The 18,823-nt window shown below is 45.1% G+C and overlaps 2 protein-coding genes across 4 annotated transcripts in view; one reads left to right on the top strand and one right to left on the bottom strand.

Annotated features, from left to right (window-relative positions):
* Positions 1 to 812, bottom strand: part of MAEL (maelstrom spermatogenic transposon silencer) — a 109,195-nt gene extending 108,383 nt beyond the window's left edge. Inside the window, exon 1 of the mRNA XM_060033470.1 lies at positions 443 to 812. The gene's annotated coding sequence lies outside the window, so the exon portion shown is untranslated. The remainder of the gene's footprint in view (positions 1 to 442) is intronic.
* The window catches only part of ILDR2 (immunoglobulin like domain containing receptor 2), a 56,308-nt gene continuing 38,217 nt past the window's right edge, over positions 733 to 18,823 (top strand). For all 3 annotated transcript variants that reach the window (XM_060033459.1, XM_060033460.1, XM_060033458.1), the window contains exons 1-3: positions 733 to 886; positions 16,859 to 17,191; positions 18,055 to 18,174. In XM_060033459.1, the coding sequence (XP_059889442.1) occupies positions 841 to 886; positions 16,859 to 17,191; positions 18,055 to 18,174 (499 nt within the window). In that variant the 5' untranslated portion in view covers positions 733 to 840. The remainder of the gene's footprint in view (positions 887 to 16,858; positions 17,192 to 18,054; positions 18,175 to 18,823) is intronic.

Raw genomic sequence — 18,823 nt, 5'->3', positions numbered from 1 at the left:
ATTCTGGTTTTACATATTTTCTGTTAAAGAGCTGCATGCCCTTATCTCATAATGCTTTAACCTCATAATGTTTTAACAGGAGAAAGTTTCAACGAGGGATTCCCGCCTACCTTTTCCAATTCTGCTGAGCCCCTCGGTTCCTTGCAGTGTCAAAAAGGGAACCGAACGGAGGGGCAGGGCAGGGGGGTCAGCGAAAGCGCACACCCTTGCCAGCAAGTTATGCCAAGTCCCCGCAGGTCCCTCTGTCCCAGTTCAGAATGTCCCTGGCCACGTGCGTACCCAGACTCCCCCTCCTCGAGTCCCCAACCCCGCTTCTGGCTCGGGTTCCGAACGCTGGCTTCGCTGGGAGCAGCCGCGCTGATCGCTCCCGGCTCCGCGCAGCCCGCCCTGCCGCCTCCCCCGCGCCCCCTCTCCCCCCTGTACTTTGTCACTCAGCGCTGACCTGCGGCCCGCAGGGGCGTGCACGTGACCGAGAAACTTTGGTAGCCCCGGGGCGGCTGGCGGCGGGGCCAGGAGCCGGCGGCTGAGCTCCCCCGCGCGGCGCGCTCTGTGGCCGGAAGGCGCTCGGTGGGCCGAGCTGCCTGGGCGTGCGGGTGCGCCAGCCCGCGGGGAAGGCGCAGCCGAGCGCCGCGCGGACCCCGGGAGCCCGCGGCAGCGCGCTTGCCGCCGGCGGCGCGGTCAGCCCGGGGCCCCGCCTGCGCGGCCCGGGCGGCGGCGCCCAGGGACGCCGGGGGCCCGCTCGCGCCCGCCGTCGCCTCCGCCACTCGGTTACCTCGATCCTCCCGTCTCTGTCGCTTCCCACTTCCCTCACTCCTTAATCTGGATGGGAAGTTGGGGAAAATGGACAGGGTCGTGCTGGCGTGGGTTGCTCTCTTCTGGCTAACAGGTAAGAGGCGTTTTCTACCGAGACGGATAACTTTATATGTATTCTGGTACTGGTACTGTTCTAACCCTAGCCCACCCACCGCACCCCCAGTTACCCCCCATTGTGCTTAAAGCTGCTTAGCAGGCTGGTGGTAAGTGGGGGGAGGGGTGTGTGTGTGTGTGTGTGTGTGTGTGTGTGTGTGTTAGAATGATGGGGGAGGCGGGGAGAAACCCCGTATCAAGTGAGCTGGATCGAGATGCAGGTGTTTTGACTCATTCGAGATATGAGATTGTTCTTTCCAGTGTTCATTTCTCCTTTCATACAACGGTTCTTCCTCGGTCTTATCTTGACTTTGTAATGCTGTGAGTCCTGGGAAAAGCCTGGTTGGGAAAAAAAAAATGAAAGCTCGGAGGAAACTGATTAATTAAGAGAACTGGTTTTCTGGGGGTTGGAAGTAAAGGAGTGTCTTCTTAATTCCTTCCCTAGAGAAGCCGGGAGCCCCAGGGGCATTCTTCAGTGGCTCCCAGGTGTGCAGGGGAGCGGGGATGAGGAAGGACACGGGGATGGAGGCTTGATTGGTTGTGGAGTTGAGGGCCCCACTCGCATTTGGTACCATTTGGGGAGTGGTCCCATAGAAGAGAAGAGCCTTCTTCCCCCCATAAACAGGTGGGAACACCCCCTAATAAAGATAATTTGCAGAGACATTCAGAAGGTAGGGCCTTCCCTTAGCATTTAGAGTCACTTCCTCTAGCTGAGACCACTGTGTTTCCCCCTCCCTTTTGGTGAACTTTCTCCCCACCCTCCTGGGGTCTGGAACGGCTCTGGTTCCTAACACGTGTTCCCACAGGATGATCTGTGAGGTTGAGAGATAGGTGGCCAGGCTGAATGGGCAGCCCTGAGAGATTCACAGAGCAGCCCTGCCTTGGGTGGAGGTGGAGGGGTTAGGAAGGCTTGGGTAGTCTGGACTGGGTCTGAGGCAACAACTCAAAGCAAGGTGGAACCGAGTGATGGAGGAGAGGAACAAGGGAGCAGAAAAGTGGTGAAGACAAGATGGGGTAGTGAAGGGCAGGAGAGAAAATGGAAAATAGCACCAAGAACAAAGTTGTGTCCCCTCTGGGAGCACTGAAGACTGGGAAAAATCAAGTCAGTAGGAAAAGAGGAACAAGATAAAAATATCTAAGGCAAGTGACTGAAAGAGGGTAAAATACATTTAAGAAGAAAGACAAAACCACTATGTCACTTCGCTTCAGAATAAGATTATAGATTGCTTCAGTTTTTCTTTCTATTCCTAATGAAGGGTCCCTAACACTGGCTTTTGCCCCCTGTGGGGCTTAGGTTTGGGGAGGGGTCCCTCAGCAGAGTTAGCCTCTTCTCTTGGCTGCTGTGAGTTCATCCCTCCCACATTATTCAAATATGAATCATCTCTAATTTCAGGGATTGCCTGATCCACGTCTCCCCACTCCCCTGGCCTCCCAGTGCCTTCTACTTCCACCCTCACTGATTCTGAACGTCCTTAATTTGCCTCTACTTCTCAGTTATCATATTTGAGGGGAACTTTGGCCTCGAACCTTCATCACCGCCTCCCTGAAGTCCGCTAGGCATCTGGGGAGGGGTCCCCAAGTCAGAGGTGCTCTTCCAGACACCCTGGGGTATACCCAAAAAGAGCTCTCTAGGGATTTGCAGGGCATGGGGCAGAAGGGGAACATATAGCCCTTGCTAGATGGCTGACAGCTTTTCATGAAATGGTCCCTGGGACCATCTAATTCAGTCCTCTCAGTTTATACAAATGGAGGCCCAGAGAGGCAACGTGCACACAGCAAGTGTGTGTTGGAGCGGGCGCTAGACCCAGTCCTCGCAGACCCCGGGCCAGTCCTGTTTGCACTCTCCTGAGCTCCCTCTCTGAGCTTTGTGGGGTGTGTGTGTTGGGGGGGGGGTTGTTTTTGTCTTGAGGGAAGGTGCTGCTTCATCTGGTCTGTGCTTTCTCCCATCCGTACCTGGAGAGGTTGCTCCTGCCTGGAAGCAGGCAACAGGTTAGTTATCAGGGCCATCCCAGCTGTCAGAGGGCTGGGACTTCCAGCCTCTGCAAGTAAGCCTGGCTCCGGAGATCCCACTGGCATCCCCTGGTCCCAGTTTCCCCTTCCCCGCCGCATCCCACCGTGGACAAGCCTCAGCCTCAGCAAAGTGAAGCAGCTAACAATGGCGTCTGGGGAGAGGGAGGGAGGGAAGAGAGAGGAGCAGCAAGGATGAGATGGATTCAGACTCATTGTTCACAGAGCAAAGGTAAGACATTTCAGTCCAGCCCAATCAATGAATCCTCTCTTGAGTGGGTGGTGGAAGGGGAGGGAGAAAGGAAAGGACAGATTAAAAATGAGTCAGAGAGCCAGGAAAAAAACCACATTCATTCTCCCTCTCCCTCCCTTTCTCTCTCTTCTCTCTTTATCTCTTCCTCTCCTCCCCTCCCCCCCGCCCTTAGTTTCTCTCTTTTCATGCAGGCTGAGCAATTTCTAATCAACCCTTCAGGATTTTTTCCTCAGACTCTAACAGCTCCTTCCTCGTCTTTCATTACAAAAATTCTGTATTTTTTTTCTGCTGTATATTTAGCCTCATGATTTCTCATTGTCATTGTGATGCTGCTTCCTGTAATAAATTGTTTTGTTGTTGTCCTTGTCGTTTTGCACGAAACAAAATGCTTACCAGCTGCTCTTTTAGCAACAGGTACCATCTAGCAATAGGACTTGAGGAGGGTTCACTCTGTCTTTGTTCTTGAATATGGATGGCGTTTCAGCCCTTCCTGGCAGCAGAGGCTGCAAGAAACGCCAGAGCTGTGGCGACACTCTGGGAGCAGGCAGTTCGTCTTCCTGGAGACTCTTTTGGGTCTCTCTGTGACGAAGAGTGCTTGTTCTATTAGCATTTCTTTTGGTACCCTTTTGGTTGTATTCATTCATTTATTCATCTTTCTCCAGGTCTGTATTGAATTCCTGTGGTTTCTAAGTATTATGATAGGTGCTGAGAATAAAGAGAGAAAAGACACAGTCCTTGCCCTCAAAGAGTTGTCAGTCTAGTCAGTGAGTCAAATGAGTTTTCAGGTAATTTTGATATGGAGGTAAGAGGTCCTATGATAAGAGCCATGAGAGCTGCACAGGTGCTACGAGAGCACGGATGAGGCATATACGTGCCTGAAACCTGGGGTGGGAGTGGAGCAGCTCGGAAACAAACTCCCAAAGAGGTGATGGCTGAGTTAATACATTTATTCACGCACAGTCAGCTGCTGAGTTACTTTCACATCCAGGCATTGTGCTGGGGTTAATAAGACAGCCCTGCCTTCAAGGAGCTTACAGTTTGATGGTGGAGACTCCAGTGATGGAACAGTGATCACACAATTATGGAATACCCTGTACAAAGGCCATGATAGAGATCTGCACTAACTGTTGTGGGTGCCTCATGGTGGCTTCTAACCCAGCCTGCAGCAGGCAGGGAGGTATCCAGACACGGTGGCTGGTTTGGTTTGCATTCAGGTAGATGCGTGGTGACCATGAGAGGATGGGCTTGGGTATGGAGGGTTAAAGTGTAATTAGCCCTGGGGAAGGAAGAGTTGCTTTTAGAGATTCCTGACACCTTAATTTCCATTATCTCCTTTCCGATCCTGTATACTTTTCAATTTTTCTCCCTCCTCTGTTCTACTTTCCTCCATGGAAGAGACCTTTTTCATACTGGAGCATCTTCTTCCAGCATCTTGTCACAGCCCTCTCCATGTCCCACCATGCTCAGCCTGGGTGCTTCTCTCTAGACTAGGAGAGGGGGGTTGTTTCAGTATCCCCATTACTCTTTAGAGTCATGATTCTGCTGAATGGCTAGTTTATACAGATTTGGGTATTAGTTCTAGTAGTCCTAGTGCAACACTATGCTAGTACCATGCTGTGGTCTTAGTTCAAGTACCTAGTGCTTAGTACAGCATTAGTAGCATGAGTACCAGGACTTGGTTAGTGGAAAGAACCCTAACCTGGGATTTGAGGATTGGTTTCCAGTCCCATCTTTTTCACAAATTAACTGTATATCCATGGGATCTGGGTCTTATGATCAGTTTTTTTCTTTTTGGCATGTAATTTTATTTTTTCATTGAGATATAATTGACATGTAACATTAGTTTCAGGTGTACAACATGAGTTCATGTTTGTATATATTATGAAATGATCACAACAGTAAGTCTAGTTAACATCCATCACCATATATAGGTACAAATTTTTTTCTTGTGATAACTTTCAACATTTATTCTGTTAGCCACTTTCAAATAGTCAACACAGTATTATTAACTATAGCCATCATGCTGTGCATTATATCCTCAGGACTTATTTATTTTATAACTGGAAGCTTGTAGACTTTGACCCCCTTCACCCACCCACCACCTCTGGCAACCACCAATCCGTTCTCTGTATCTATGAGCTCGTTCTTTTGTTTTTAAAGTTTACATGTATAAGTGAGATCATACAGTATTTGTCTTTCTGACTTATTTCACTTAACATAATGACCTCAGGGTCCATCCATGTTGTCACAAATGGCAAGATTTTATTCTTTTTTATGACTGAATAATATTCCATTGTGTGTACATGTATATAAATATAAATTATATGTATATATACACACATATAAAAAATATACATGGCACCTTCTTTATCCATTCATGAAGCGACGGACACTTAGGTTGTTTCCATACCTTGTCTATTGTAAATAAAGCTGCAGTGAACATGGGGTTGCATGTATTATAATCTTTTGAATGAGGTCACATCTTAGGTCACTTTCAGCTCTAAGATTCTATGGTTCTGAACTTTTCTCCATTTAATTTTGATGAGTTGGAAATCAAACTTACAAAGCAATAGATCCTTAGTGAGGAGCCATGGAGGGAGCCCCATTTGTCTTCAGCCTTTCCCTGACCACTAATGATTGGAATGAAAAATGGCAGCTGGGAAGGGAGAGCTCTTGTTACCATTTTCAGAGGAACAAGTGGAGTAGCACTGAGTGCTTGGTGGACAGGATAGGGTCCACTCTGAACAATTAAATGTAGTCATACGGGGGACTGCTGAAGCAAGGCAAGTGCTTTGGGCCAGATGAGATGAATCCTACTCTAGCCAACATGGCCCTAGAATGTCCCTTCTAGTCTCAACTTCTTGTTCCAGGACACACTCACCTCTTCACCCCTTCCAACTATTTTATCTCTTATATCAACTTACCGCCAATCAGGAATATAAAGAAAGGTATGATCTGATTGTTGCTCTTGCTTATTTAGATACTGTAATGCTTTCCTATGTGTTAAATGGCTTTCATGGACATTATCCCTTTTGTTCCTTCTAAGTAAGTAAGGCTGATATTACCTACCTATACATAAAAGGGAGTAAATTACTTGTCTAAGTCTATGGTATCTTATTGATTATCATAAGAAATAGTGTCACTGACTTACATATGACTTGGTTGTTTCAAATGCCTGAATCCAAGAGAAACATTATTTTCTGGTTAAGGTGGGTAAAACTGGAACTCCTGATTTAAGGGAACATACATGGTATCTATTATGGGGCATTGGGTAGTGAGGCTCAGAGTTCATAGAACTCAGGGAAATATTACAGGGAGAAGTGATGAAGAATAGCATTTAGTATTTCTAATTAAATCCTAAGATCTACAGGAAAAGAGTGAATGAGGAGTGCTCTAGTGAGGCACAGGAGAGCAGTGGATGTGACCCTGTGACAGCAGAGACTGCTGGCATGTCAGAGCCCCTCTGGGACTAGGGGCTGGTACTGTTCACCCAGGAGCTACACAGGATGTCACTGTGGCATATGTACGCTTAAAATCTTGGTCTTCAAGATGGCTTTTGGCTTCCTGAGAATGAAAGAAGGCATTTTGGATAACTAGAGTTCTTTATGGGCCACGAAACAAGGAAGAACTCAGAAGAACATGATGCTTCCCTGTTCTCCTACAGCAGCTAGAGCCCTGCAGGACGTGGTTCTCTAAAATAGGAGTAGAACCTTCACATTCAACTGGGATCCTGCATCGTTACTCCTCCTTTGCCCTTGGCTCGTCAGGGGTCTGTTGGGGGAGAGGGATGAGGCTCAAACTGACCTGGATTTGAATACTAACCTAATAGTTTACCTTATTTTCTTTAAAGTGGGGAAGCTAACTTACCTTATAGGGTTGTTGTGATAATTAAAATGAGATTATGTACAACTCGTAGCACAATATTTGGCAAATAGTAAGCTCTCAATACTTATTATGAACCTCAAATAGGAATATTAGTCAGCATTTTGATGCAGCAACAAGCAACCCCATAATCTCAACAGCTCACAACACCAAACATTTAGTCGCTCGTGTTCTATGAGAGCTGCAGTCAGTTACAGGTCAACTGTAGCCAATTGGTGGACTTGGCTCAGTTCCAAATGTCTTCTTAGTCCAAGGCCCAGGATGAAGGAGCAGCCACTATCTAGGCATGCTGTTCTCATGGTGGAGGACTCAAGGTGGGTAGGGGGAGGGCACAGAGCCAAACCACACAAATGCCTTTTAAGCTTCTGCTTGGACAAGTCTTATGGTACATGTACTCATATTCCATTGACCAAAGCATGTCACATGGTCAAGCTTCTAGTCATTGGAGTAGTAAGTGTACTCTACCTCTAGGGAACAATCTAAGAGTGAGGAGAGAAAACTAACTGGGAACAAATAATACAATCTATCAACTGAGTTAAATCATTCAACAAATGGGTTGAGTACCTACTACGTAGCAGACTTTTTAAAAGCCTGAAGGAGAGAGCTTGTTATTAATGGCAGAGACAGATGACTAAATAGGAACTTCTCGGGCAAGGTGATGTGATTCTCTAGGGTAATATGACTGCAATAAGAGCAAGAAGAAGCATCTACAGGAAGTGCTAGCTGAGGAAGTCCGGAAAGATAGGTAGGAGTTACTAGAGAAAGAGTGGGACGGAGAGAAGGGAAATTTACAGAGGAAACGGCATGTGCAAAAGCCAACAATCAAAAGAGGACATGATGTTTTTCAAAAAGTACAAATATTTTAGTATGGCTGGAGAATTTAGTGGTGTGGGAGAAATGGAAGAGAGTGGCCCCATCTGAAATGAGCCCTTGTACCTCTGAATGCCTAGAGGGAGTCTTTAAAAGGGTGAGAGTAAAGGAGTGCTGTGATCAGATGTGCATTTTCGAAATATCATTTGCACCTCAGTGTGAAGGGTAGATTAGACATAGGCAGACTTGCAGCAAAAACCAGCTAGAAGACGCTTACAGAAAGAGAGGCAAGATATGATGAGATCCTGAAGTCTTGTGGTGCAGTGGAGATGACAGAAATGGACAGAGTGACCAGAGATGGAGGAAGTAGTCCATAGTCCTGGGTTGGTTGGATGTGGAGGCTGAAAGACAGGAGTATCAAAGATGCCTCCAGGTACCTGGCTTGGGTCTGCTGGGGATGCCATTTGTGGACATGAACTAATATAGGAGGAGAAACGTGTAAGGGAGGGAGAGACAGGTTCAGTTTTTTTCATTAGATTAGTTAGAGTATAGCCTAAGATGCTATAACAAAAAGACCCTAAAATGTAGTAACTCATACAGAATTGTTCTTTTTTTTCTCTCTCCTGTAACAGTAGAGATCTAGTGGGACTGAGTCTACCATTCCCAACATGTGGCTCCCAAGACTGCTCCAGTGATAGTTACTCTTCAGCAAGCAGAAGCAAGGAAAGCAGAGGGTCAGGGCAAGTAGTTTATTTTTAGAGAGGTGGCATGGAAATAACACGCATCACTTCTCCTCACATACCTTTGTCCTGAATCTAGTCCCATGGCCACAATTAGCTGCAAGGGAGGCTAGGAAATGTAGTATGTGGCTGGCTTGGCTGGCCAGATTAAAACCTGGGAAGTTCTGTTACTAAAAGAAGGGAGCAGTTAGCATCTCCATCTATAGAATGATGAGTTTGGGGTGCTTGTATAACATCCAGATGGAGAATGAAGTTATATATTTGGGTCTGGAGCTTGGGTGAGAGATCTAAACTGGAAATACAGGTAACAAGTTGATAAAAGTGGAGAAGAGCTTTCATACAGGAGCTTTCTCTGTCCAAATGGCTGATCCATCCTAGAAGTCTGACCCACCTGAATGAATCAGGACAGCTTCCAAAGCACCTTGGCCCTGCAGGGTAGAGACTGACCTCTTTTAGTACTGCTTTAGTCGTATTGGAACAGCATGTGGGCCAGCTAGACATTACCCACGAGCTCATTTCAGATCTCTGGAAGATGAGGCAATCAGACAGAAAGGAGATATGCTTCTTGCTTTCATCTGCACAGTGGTGGCAGAGAATGGGAAAGCATGGCTCCATGGGACACACAGAGCATATGCTTAATGAATGGCAAGCTCGGTGTGCACAAGCGCTAGAGTTATTGGCAGCGAATAATAACTAGGCCATGAGCAATGCCCACCTGGGCGAGGGCAGCACCAGTGTCTACTTTAGCCCCATGGAAAGGGGGGGAGATACTGATGCCCTTTAGGAGTCTTGGGGAGAAAACATGCAAGAATGCTGTCGTATTTTTTATTATCTCAAAATAGTACATCTGGTCACCCTAACCCTAAAATGGATCAAGCCATTAGGTACTATGGTAGCAAACAAGAGAAACTGATTCTGTCCAATTTAAGCAGGAAAGAAATTTATTGAAAGGAAATTGAGTAACTTGCAGGACTAATAGGCAAGCTGGAGAACTAGGCTTAGAAAATAGGCAAACAGCAAGGAAATGTCTACTCTTCTTGGTAAAGGCTTTTTTTTTTTTTTTTTTCTTTTTGCGGTACGCGGGCCTCTCACTGTCGTGGCCTCTCCCGTTGCGGAGCACAGGCTCCGGACGCGCAGGCCCAGCGGCCATGACTCATGGGCCCAGCCGCTCCGCGGCATGTGGGATCTTCCCGGACCGGGGCACGAACCCGTGTCCCCTGCATCGGCAGGCAGACTCCCAACCACTGCGCCACCAGGGAAGCCCGGTAAAGGCTTTTTGATTTTATTATTTAACCCAACTATATCAAGAAGATGAATGGTTTCTACTTCTGGGGGAAAAAAGGTTCAAGCTGTGTTTTGTCTTTAAAAATTGAGCCTGTGGGTCATCATTTCCCAAAATGCTTTGCTTCCCATGCTGACATTGCTACTAAGAGATGGACACGCCATGGACCAAACCTAGTGGAGATGCTCGGACACTCCTTATCCATATCTTACACTTAGAAAACCTGCCCATTGATTGTTCCTAAAACAATGTCCTAGGAAATTTGGACAGTATGTTAAAAATGTGAGGACAAAAAGATGAATTTCTTAAAGATCTAACTTAAAGGCAGGAAAAGGAAGATGTGTATTGTCATACTGAATGAAGAAAAAACTTAGGAGTCTGAAAGCCAAGATATGCTGGTGAATGGGCAATTCTGAGGTCAAATCACACTTCTGGGAGTTCAAGAGTTAAGGGATGGGTGAGCTTGATACAGAATTTCTAAAGATGCCTGTCTGTGGTGATGATAATTTTCCATGATCTTTAGCAGCAATCTTTGTTTCTCTAAAATGGGGCTGTGCTTATAGATCTGCCTCTCAAAGATGCTGGCAGGAATAGCTTACAACTAGTGGGGAAAAGGAACTTGCTTTGAAAAAAATGAAAGTACTAAAATAAGAACGGCATTTCTGTAGATACTGCTTTTGTTATCCTTGCAAGAACACAATTCGTCATGTATAGAATCCTTTTCTTTACATGAGAATTGGGGCAGGAACTTATTTTGCCACATGCAGTGAGGCATTGTCTGTACTTGGAGCTGATCCTCCCTGGTGACTTGGTACCCCTGGTGACTAGCTGAGATGGGAGCTGATGCTCTGAGCTGTCACTCATCACTCTACTTTTAGGCAACTTTCCTAGTTATTGACCAGAATCCATTCTCTGCACTGAGGACCACCTGCTAAGAAAAGCCCTTCCGATTCACTTGTTCATTTGTTCATTCCACATATTCATTCCATAAAATAGAGCTTGCTGTATACTGAGGGTACAGAATCAACCAATCCTGGTCCTTGCCCTCAGGGACCTTAGAGTTAGAAACCAAGTTTGCATTGAATTTCTCAAGCTCAGAGACTGGTCTTTTAAATCTGTGTTCCCAGAACGTAACATTGTATTTTAAAACATATTTTTGAGTGAATTTGTATTAGATAGCCAAGGGCGGTTTTCCTGAGGATCAGGGGAACAATAAAAACAGAAGGAATGGTCTGGTGGTCTAAGAATGATGACTCCCTCCTCTGCAAATGTAGAAAACCACCTGTGATCTTCAATCTTCAATATGTATTCTTTCAGTCAGGAATCCTAATTTTTACAGATGTATTCTATATAGTATGATATAGGACATACTTCACTTACTTTACTCTTTCCAGTTTTTTGGGATACTTGCTTTATTTTGTAGGATGAAACATGGATTCTTTCCATACTCCTGTAAATGTTCTTATAAGAGCTTAAAAACGCAAGTCCCTTATGGTGTCACCCCTGCCTGGACTCAGACTCCCAGCCTTCCCATTGTGCCAGCACGTGTTTGTTCACGTGTGTGCATGACACACACTCAGTGCTTCTTTCAGTCTACCTCCCAGAAACTCCTCAGTTACATGCCCTGATGTTTCCCCAGGATGGGAGAATAACATATTTATAGTCAAAGAATGGAAAACATCTTAGTATGCCTGGAACTTGCATGGGCCCAAATCATGGAGAAGACCTTACATGCCGTGTCAAGGCATTTGGGTTTTATCCTAAAGGAATGGGAAGTCATTGGAGGCCTTATAGCCTGACATGATTCGATCAGTCTTTTAAAAAAAGAATATTCTAGATAGAAAAAATGTGGAGAGTACATTGGGCTGGAAGTAGGGAGACCACTGAAGAGGCTATTATAAAACCAAAAATGTAATGAGGACTTGTGTAAAGTGATAGTAAGAGCTTTGGGGCCAGTCAACCTGGGTTCAAATCTGTCACTTGCTAACCCTGAGGTGTTTGGCAAGATACATACAGTTTCTGAGGATCAGTTTCTTCATCTGTAAATTGGGTGTAATGATAATACCGACTTTACAGGATTTTTGGAGAGAATTTATTAAGATACTCCATGGCACTTAATACAATTTCTAACATACAGTAAGTGTTTCATAATCACTTCCTGGTAGAAGGAATAGAAACTTGATTTATTCCCACTAGGAGTGACCATGGGAAAAGAGAAGGGTCAAATTTGAGAGAGATTTAGAATTAGTGGCCACTGAATATGGCTAGAGCCAAAGAGGAGATGATCAAAGCTATGAGTTCTATCTACGATGATAGGACAGTGAGAATACTGGCAAAAGAGCTAGGGAGACAAGAAAGACTGGTTTATAAGCAAGAGTTGAGGTGGGAAAAGAGAAGATGATGAACAAAGTTTGGATATGTTTAATTTGAAGTATCTGTTAAACGTGCAGATGAGGTTTCATGAAGTTGAGCGTCTGAGACATAACGGGTAGTTGGAACCACGGGAGAATAAGATTTCTTAGATCAAATGCACAGGTGAACATTACAAAGAGGCTGAAAATTTTGAATTTATTTACCTGGCATTCAAAGGTATTCTTATTAGCCTGTATAGACTCCAGCATAAGAAGTACTAGGTTTTTGGCATCTGACAGGTGGTAACATAGAAAAACAAAAAAAATCTATAAGAGGTGGGACCCAAGTTAAGGATACTAACCTAGCCCCAGGGCAGATCTATTGGGAATTGGAGTCGGAGGGAGGGTGTTCCCAGGCCAAATCTCAGTGTCCCTGGGGAACTGTCAATCTTGGTCCTCATCCAAATTAGCTACTATCTCTGAAGGGCCCGATCTGGGGTAGGAGTGGGTGTCCCATGAGAGGTAGTTTTTGAAGTTGGGTGGATAGCAAGGTTACAGTTTCAGATATGGATCAGTCATGTGTGAGGATAGAGGGAACAAAACCTAATCCTCAGGAGAAGGGCTTATATCAGAGCCCAGGCAAGCAGAATGGAACTCAGGGCAAGGCTTTGGTACCAGTGGATTGCAAATCAGGTGGAAACACAGTGTCACATAAACACAGGCTGAGGGAAAGACATGTGGCTCAGTGGGTGTAGGAACCCCTGCCCTCGCCCAGAATCCAGGGTTAGGGCCAGAAGAGCAATTCTAGACCTTACCCTCCAGTGGGAATGGGGTTCCTAATAGGTTTGGCCTGGGCAGGCTTGGGACCTGGGTGGCATTCATCCTACATTTTGATGCTTCTAGAGCTAACACAGGGATTGGTATCTTCAGCTTTCTCTCTAACTCTTCACTTTTATGGTCCTCAAAGATCCAATAAACTGACATTTCCTTGAAATTCCTAGATCTGTCCTCTCCAGCTATCCAGATCTATCCTTAGCTTAGATTCCCAAGGTTTCCATTATACCTGCATATATATACATCTCTGTGTATGTGTACACACACTCAGGGTACCCTCAGTTTCCAGCTTCCAGGAGCAGCAACAGCTACATTTATTGAGTGCTTACTGTATACCAGTGTTATCCTAAGTGCTTAGGATAAAATCTTTTTTTTTTTTTTGCGGTACGCGGGCCTCTCACTGTCGTGGCCTCTCCCGTTGCGGAGCACAGGCTCCGGACGCACAGGCTCAGCGGCCATGGCTCACGGGCCCAGCCGCTCCGCGGCATGTGGGATCTTCCCGGACCGGGGCACGAACCCGCGCCCCCTGCATCGGCAGGCGGACTCCCAACCACTGCCCCACCAGGGAAGCCCAGGATAAAATCTTATTTAACCCTCAAACAGCTCCATAAGATAGTTACTATTATTCTGGTTTTACCAGTAAGGAAACTGAAAGTCCTAAGACTTAAGTAATTTGCCTTATGTCATGCAGCTAGGAAGTGATAGGGCTTGGATTCTAACTTAGGACTCACTCTAAAATCCATGCCTTTAATTATCATGCTGTAAAGAGGCAGATGTTTCTGGAAACATATTCTTTATTCTTTGGAACATGAACTTATGTGTGTGTCATAGAAGCTGTGAATTGACTAACCTCTATTAATAATTAAGGGAGTGCACAATTTTAAAAAATGATAATTAAGGGAGCTGAATGGCTTGGTCAAGTAGCTAATCCATTAACAGAGAACAGAGCTGAGGAGGGGGTTATTCTTAGTAATCATCTAATGAAGAAAACCCCATACTTAACTCTCTCAAAAAAACCAAAAACAACCCCCCCCCCAACACTTTTGTCTGCACCTGCCTCCTTCGCTGGTTTCATTTATCTTGGAATGCTAAGGAAATGTGATTTCCCAAGAAGAGCCTGAATAGGTAGCAGAGAAGAAGGGTGGTTGGTCAACTACCGAGCATTGTGCTGGGAACAACGCCTGTGATTGGTTATCCAGTCTCAACCACTGCTAACTGAAGACACTTCAACTCTCTGTCCCATTTTGTTACCTGGAAAACTGGAGCGTGAATAAGGTTTTGAAGAAGAACTACAAGGTTAAAAATTAATGCAATAGAATTTAAGGAGAAACTGTTGAAAAAAAAAAAAAAGCCTTTTCCTCATCCAGGTGTGTGAGTTGGAAAGAGTGGAATCAGCCACACCAACATTTGGGGGTGGTGAAGGGAAGCAGTGGAGCCTGGGAACTAGGGTTCTTTTCTGAGCTGGGGTTCTTTTCTAGGAATTATTTGCCCCTCAGTGGGGCTGATCTACATAATTTGGCTGTAATCAAACCTATTAGTGGTGGATGTTCATCGAGATTCAGGAGCCTTAGAATGGGAGGCGAGGCAAAAGGCAGGAAAGGTGAAGTAGGATTTGCATTTGAGATCTCCCCTCTACTGGTCATGGTCAAGGTTCTCTGTTATAGAGTTCACTCTCTGCGGGCGCCCAGAGAGAGAGATAAGGTTTGTTAACAACTCTGTTGAGTAAGGAATATGAGGCTCATTTTACAGGTGAGTATTGCTTAAGAGGCTTCATTAAGGTCTCACCATTAGTACAACGGCCAGATGAGATTCAAAGCCCTATCTTTTGATGCCAATGCTCTCTTACTATGCTATGCTGTTTATAAGTCATTTAACCCGTTTTCTCTGCAAAGTCCTAGAAATTCCCATGTTAATAGTCATTCATTTGCTCACCCATTCCTTCATTTATTCCATAGTAGCTATCGAGCACTATCTAGTGTTTAGCACTATTTCAGATTTAGCGTTTCGAAACACTAAATCTCAAATATTCTGTTGCATTCTCTTCCCAATTCCATAGAATGCAGAAACCTTTTCTCCCTAACAGGAATTAGAACCTAGTTTTCACAGTGCTTTCATGGAAGAGAGGCACTGGTCTGGAACTCAGAAGTAGGTACAAATATGGTATCTTGCCCTTGTTAAGAGAGCTTCTATAAAGACAGTTTCATGAATAAGTGCATGTTTGAGCTGTGAGAGTGAGTTTGCTTTGTGGGATGTCATTGGGACCATGGGCAATAGTGAAGAACAGCAGGCTTCCCCTGGAAACTAGCCCTTTCTTGTACGTCTCAAGTCCACCTGCAATTCTAGGGTGAAACTCTTTGCCTCAAGCTACCTGAAGCTGGCTTGGCAGGCTCCTGGATTCAACTCTGAACCTCTTTATCATGTCTTTCTATTCATATTCCGTTTTTCTGCCTCTCATCGTGATTCTACTTCTGCTTCTAACCTTAGATCAAGCTAGAAACTCTTAACTCTCCCATTCACCTGAAGAAGTTATGTTCTCTTTGCCTGGAATTTCTAGATCTTACCATTGAGTTCATAGAAGCCCTTTGCCTCTCAAACACTCCCCTGGGCTTTCATTCACTGAAATTTCCCTCTCTTTCTTGGACACCAAGCCTCAAACTGATCTTTTTAAACACTTAAACTTCTCATCTGCTTTCTAGTCTCCTCCCACCCTTTTTTGATTACCCTTCAAAGCTTTTGAACTTAGTCTACTGCTTTTGATCCAAAATTCTCCATTCCTCTCAAAGCCTTCTTTTCCCCTTAATCTCTGTCTTGTTTGCTGGGTCACCAGCTGGAAGGGAAGTCACTTCCTCCTGAAGTCATATGTCCTGGCTTCACTGTCCTCATTTATCAAATAGCTGTTGAGTATCTATGGGTTTCACCCAGGACAGCAAGATAAGACACATTCCTTACCTGACCCGACAAGTCTGATGGAGGCATGAAAATAAGTATAAAATTATTACAAAATTATTATAGTAAATGTCTAGAGGAGAATGCTGGGGATACTGATGGCACAAAGGAGGAAGTGACAAATGGATTGACTGGTCACAGAAGACTGGACAAGAAGCCTTTGAATTGGTTTTGACAGATGGAAAAGAGTTTCTCAGGAAGAGAAGTGAGGAAAAAGCATTCCATAAACAAGAAATATCAAGACCTAGAGGTGTGATATACCACGTCCCACTTGGGGGAACCGTTAGTTTGGTATCATCGGAGGTTGGTGCTCAAATGGACGTGCTACAAGATGTGAGGCAGAGGAGGAGTAGTTGATGGGGCACCTTAAATGCCTTGCCAAGAACTTTGGGTTTTGTCCTGAAGGCCATGGAGGATGAGTGAAGGGTTTTAAGAAGGAGAGTCATAACAGTCAGATTTAGAAAGATAACCTGAACTTATAGCAAGGAGAATGGACTGCATGTGGGCAACTGCCAGCAGGGAGACCAGACGAGAGATTATTGCAAAATTATAAGCAAGAAATGAGGAGAGCGTACACACAAGCAATGGTAGTGGGGTTAAAGAAGGGGAAGGAAATATTAAAGATGTTAAGAGGTCAAGTTGACACGACTTTGTGACCAGTTGGACACTGGGAGTGAAGGCAGGTTTCTGGACAAGGCAACCAGGTAGATACTGATGCTCTTCATTGTGATGGAGAAAACAAGGGGAGAGACAGGTTAGGGAGGTAAGGTGGAAAGGCACACCTATGATATGTGAGGTGAGGTCCAGGACACTGATACCATTTGGACATGTTCATTCTATTTTGCAGCCATAGCTGGAGGCCTTCAGGTCACAGTGCCCGACAAGAAGAAGGTGGCCATGCTCTTCCAGCCCACTGTGCTTCGCTGCCACTTCTCCACGTCTTCCCATCAGCCTGCAGTCGTGCAGTGGAAATTCAAGTCCTACTGCCAGGATCGCATGGGGGAATCCTTGGGCATGTCTTCTCCCCGGGCCCAATCTCTCAGCAAAAGAAACCTGGAATGGGACCCCTACTTGGATTGTTTAGACAGTAGGAGGACTGTTCGAGTGGTAGCTTCCAAACAGGGCTCGACCGTGACCCTGGGAGATTTCTACAGGGGCAGAGAGATCACAATTGTTCATGGTAATAATGTCTCTGTTTTGAATCTAGGGAAGATTGGTTCCATTCTTCCCAGATACAAGAGGATGTCAGCCTTGCGCCCTTTCAATCCCTCAAGACTTTGATTTTATGGGGGATGGGAGTATCAAGAAACCTAGCAAATTGCTTTAATGGGATGGCGTGGAGAGGAAGGATGGAGGCTTGTAATATCAAGAGAAGACAGAGATGAGCTTTGGAAATAGTCTTTCATGAGCCTGACCTCCAGCCTGAGGAATTTATTATCAGAACTGAATTGAAATGGGTTCTAGTGAAAGCTTTCTCAGTCAAATACCTCACACCTTGACACCAGCCTTTATTGCCCTTTCCTTAACTCAGAAAGCAGACTTCCCTAAGAATTTCCTCTGCTGGGAGAAGGGATGTATGTGTACAAGTTTCAGAGCCAGGTAGATACCATGGCCCAAGCCTCAGGTAGTTTTACATCAGTTCCACCCTTTTTCCTGCTCCCTACAGCTTTGGGCAAGGAGAAGTTCCAAATTTTGAAGAACTCCTGTGAACCCAGCTCATTTCCAGGAGTCCAGGTTAATTCTGGAATTTACTTGGCTTTCAAGGGCCTCTGCAGGCCTGGTTGAAAGCAGTCTTCTATTCCAGAAACCAGACTGGAACTAGACCAGTTTCTGGGGGCGCTCTAATTCTCACCCCTTAGGGATGCTAGCTTTTATTATTGTTCCGTTGTTTGTTTTAAATAAAGCAAACATCTCGTCAAACACCATCAGGGTAAAGAAATAGAACACTACAGACACCCAGAAGGGCTGACCCCCCCCCCATTGTTTAGTGTTTTCCTTCAGAGGACAGAGTTTAGGACCCGGTCCTTCTCTTTGTGATAACAGATGCAGATCTTCAAATTGGAAAACTCATGTGGGGAGACAGCGGACTCTATTACTGTATCATCACCACCCCTGATGACCTGGAGGGCAAGAACGAGGACTCGGTGGAACTGCTGGTGTTGGGTAAGTGACAACCCTCAGTAACATTTTCATCTTAGACTGCTTGCACTGTTCCCTCTTCTCGCTTCTCCTCCCTGCGTGTGTCAGCAGGTTGCACGCACAGGCTTTACCTTTGGTGCACAGACAAACCAGTTTTAGAATATGTTCTTTATGAGCAGTAGTTGTATTTATTATATTTTGTTTCTTGGTGTCTATGGCCCACATTTTACCATTTTCCTGAATGTTTCTTCTGCTTTCTTAGTTTTTTCCCCTCCTTTCCACTTGCACCTTTAACCCTGATTTCTCTCTGCTCTTATTCTTTACATATGCTAATGATTGAGGAAAATGCCAGAGGCCTTTGAAGCAGGGTAGAGACAGCTGAGAGATAAGAATTCGCTGGTGTGCTAGGAACTCCTGAGACAAAGGAATCTTTTCCCATTCAATTATCTCCACTTAAGACAATCCTAAGGAAAGATGGCTGTAAACTTTTAATAATAAAAGGTGCTCAGTGAAAAGAGCTATGGGGGAGACGTAATAGTGTTTAATTGGAAGGCAAATTTCTTGAAACCTAAAAGTGTCCAAGGTATTCGCAAAGCAACTATAATCTAATCCTTATTAATATTAATTTTTTCATAAATGAAAACTCATTATTTTTGGGTACTTTTCTCTTTTG

Source organism: Delphinus delphis, chromosome 1, assembly GCF_949987515.2.
Source record: "Delphinus delphis chromosome 1, mDelDel1.2, whole genome shotgun sequence".
Lineage (NCBI taxonomy): Eukaryota > Metazoa > Chordata > Mammalia > Artiodactyla > Delphinidae > Delphinus > Delphinus delphis.
The sequence above is the reverse complement of the archived record's forward strand: the minus strand, read 5'-3'. Positions and strand labels throughout refer to the sequence as shown.